General features: G+C 36.4%; 1 protein-coding gene across 1 annotated transcript in view; it reads left to right on the top strand.

Annotated features, from left to right (window-relative positions):
• The window catches only part of LOC119586272 (nuclear pore complex protein DDB_G0274915-like), a gene marked incomplete in the record, with an annotated part of 20,387 nt that overhangs the window by 7,226 nt on the left and 11,908 nt on the right, over positions 1-1,253 (top strand). The window contains 2 exon segments of the mRNA XM_037934977.1: positions 132-238; positions 434-608. Coding sequence (XP_037790905.1) covers positions 132-238; positions 434-608 — 282 coding nt within the window.

Below are 1,253 nucleotides of genomic sequence, written 5' to 3'. Positions count from 1 at the left end.
CCTAGGAATCAACTTCAGGTCTTTTGAGTACTGACTACACAGGTCTGGCATATTATCACTACACTATTGAGCTTGTGCTACCTTAACTTAAAATACAAATTACTCATTTGTTCAAATGTATTCTTTTCCAGTTTTGCTGCAGAAGTTTTAAGTCCAGGTTTTGCAAGCAGAGTAGTTAGAGAAGCACAAGCACATAATGGAAGAAGTCCAGGAGAGAACCGCAGACAATATCCAACAGGTATGTGCCACTTTATGAGATCTTGTATCTGCTTCAGCTTAGATTTCTGATATGTTTATGTTTAAATAAATAAGGGTAATTGATGCATATGGAAAATTCTGGTAATCTTATATAGTTAAAAATGCACTATATTTGTTAGTATATGAAGCTGCAAACCATTTGTGAAAGTAAATATTCATCATTTATTTTCACCAGCACAAGAAAGATACGTTCGAGCAGGTGTGCTGCCAAATGTACGGCTTGGAGGGCGCACAAAGGCAGTCCTCAGTCCAAGAAGACCACCTACCTCCCCACTCCTCCCTCTTGGCCGATCTACAGCCACTTTCACATCGTCACTCTCTTCTGATTTCTTGTCTTCAGCAACGCCAAGGTTAGATAGCCATCATGGTATTTGTATTCTATGGGTCCTCCCCCCCTCCCCCCATTAGAAAACACTATAGACACATAAAGCCAATTTTTTTTATACATGAGATAGTTGAATGATGATCCTGTTTTACATGATTGAGATAATTAAATAATCCTTTAATTGTTCATGCCTGAATCAGATTTGCTTCAGTTTTGACACAATACACCAAACTGAACACAGTTCAGATGTCACTCCAAGCAAGTTGTTTATTTCAGTACAGTATTGTATCAGCCTTGTCAGACCGGCTAAGTGAAAGAAGAAATAGTAAGATGTCCTGACCCGTCTTGTCTACTTGTCATTGAATAAATAAGATGTGTATTGCCAGTAGAATAATCTTAATTTCTATTATTCTTGTAATTCAGGATCGAGTGCTAAGTAAAAGACAGAAATGTATGGCAAGTAGTAAGTTTCACTGCCATTAAATTAATACCTGTGACTTTCAAGTAATATTTGTATGTCTTTAGTTTAAGAAGTCCTTATGTAGAAGAAGATGAACTCTATTCTTCCTCATTACCCAGTATTTCATAGTATGACATTTAAATGTCTAGATATTAGCAATTATGTAACTAGATCCTATTTCATAACCAATACCCATAGCGAATGTTTATG

The sequence above is a fragment of the Penaeus monodon genome, chromosome 21 (genome assembly GCF_015228065.2).
Source record: "Penaeus monodon isolate SGIC_2016 chromosome 21, NSTDA_Pmon_1, whole genome shotgun sequence".
Lineage (NCBI taxonomy): Eukaryota > Metazoa > Arthropoda > Malacostraca > Decapoda > Penaeidae > Penaeus > Penaeus monodon.
The sequence above is the reverse complement of the archived record's forward strand: the minus strand, read 5'-3'. Positions and strand labels throughout refer to the sequence as shown.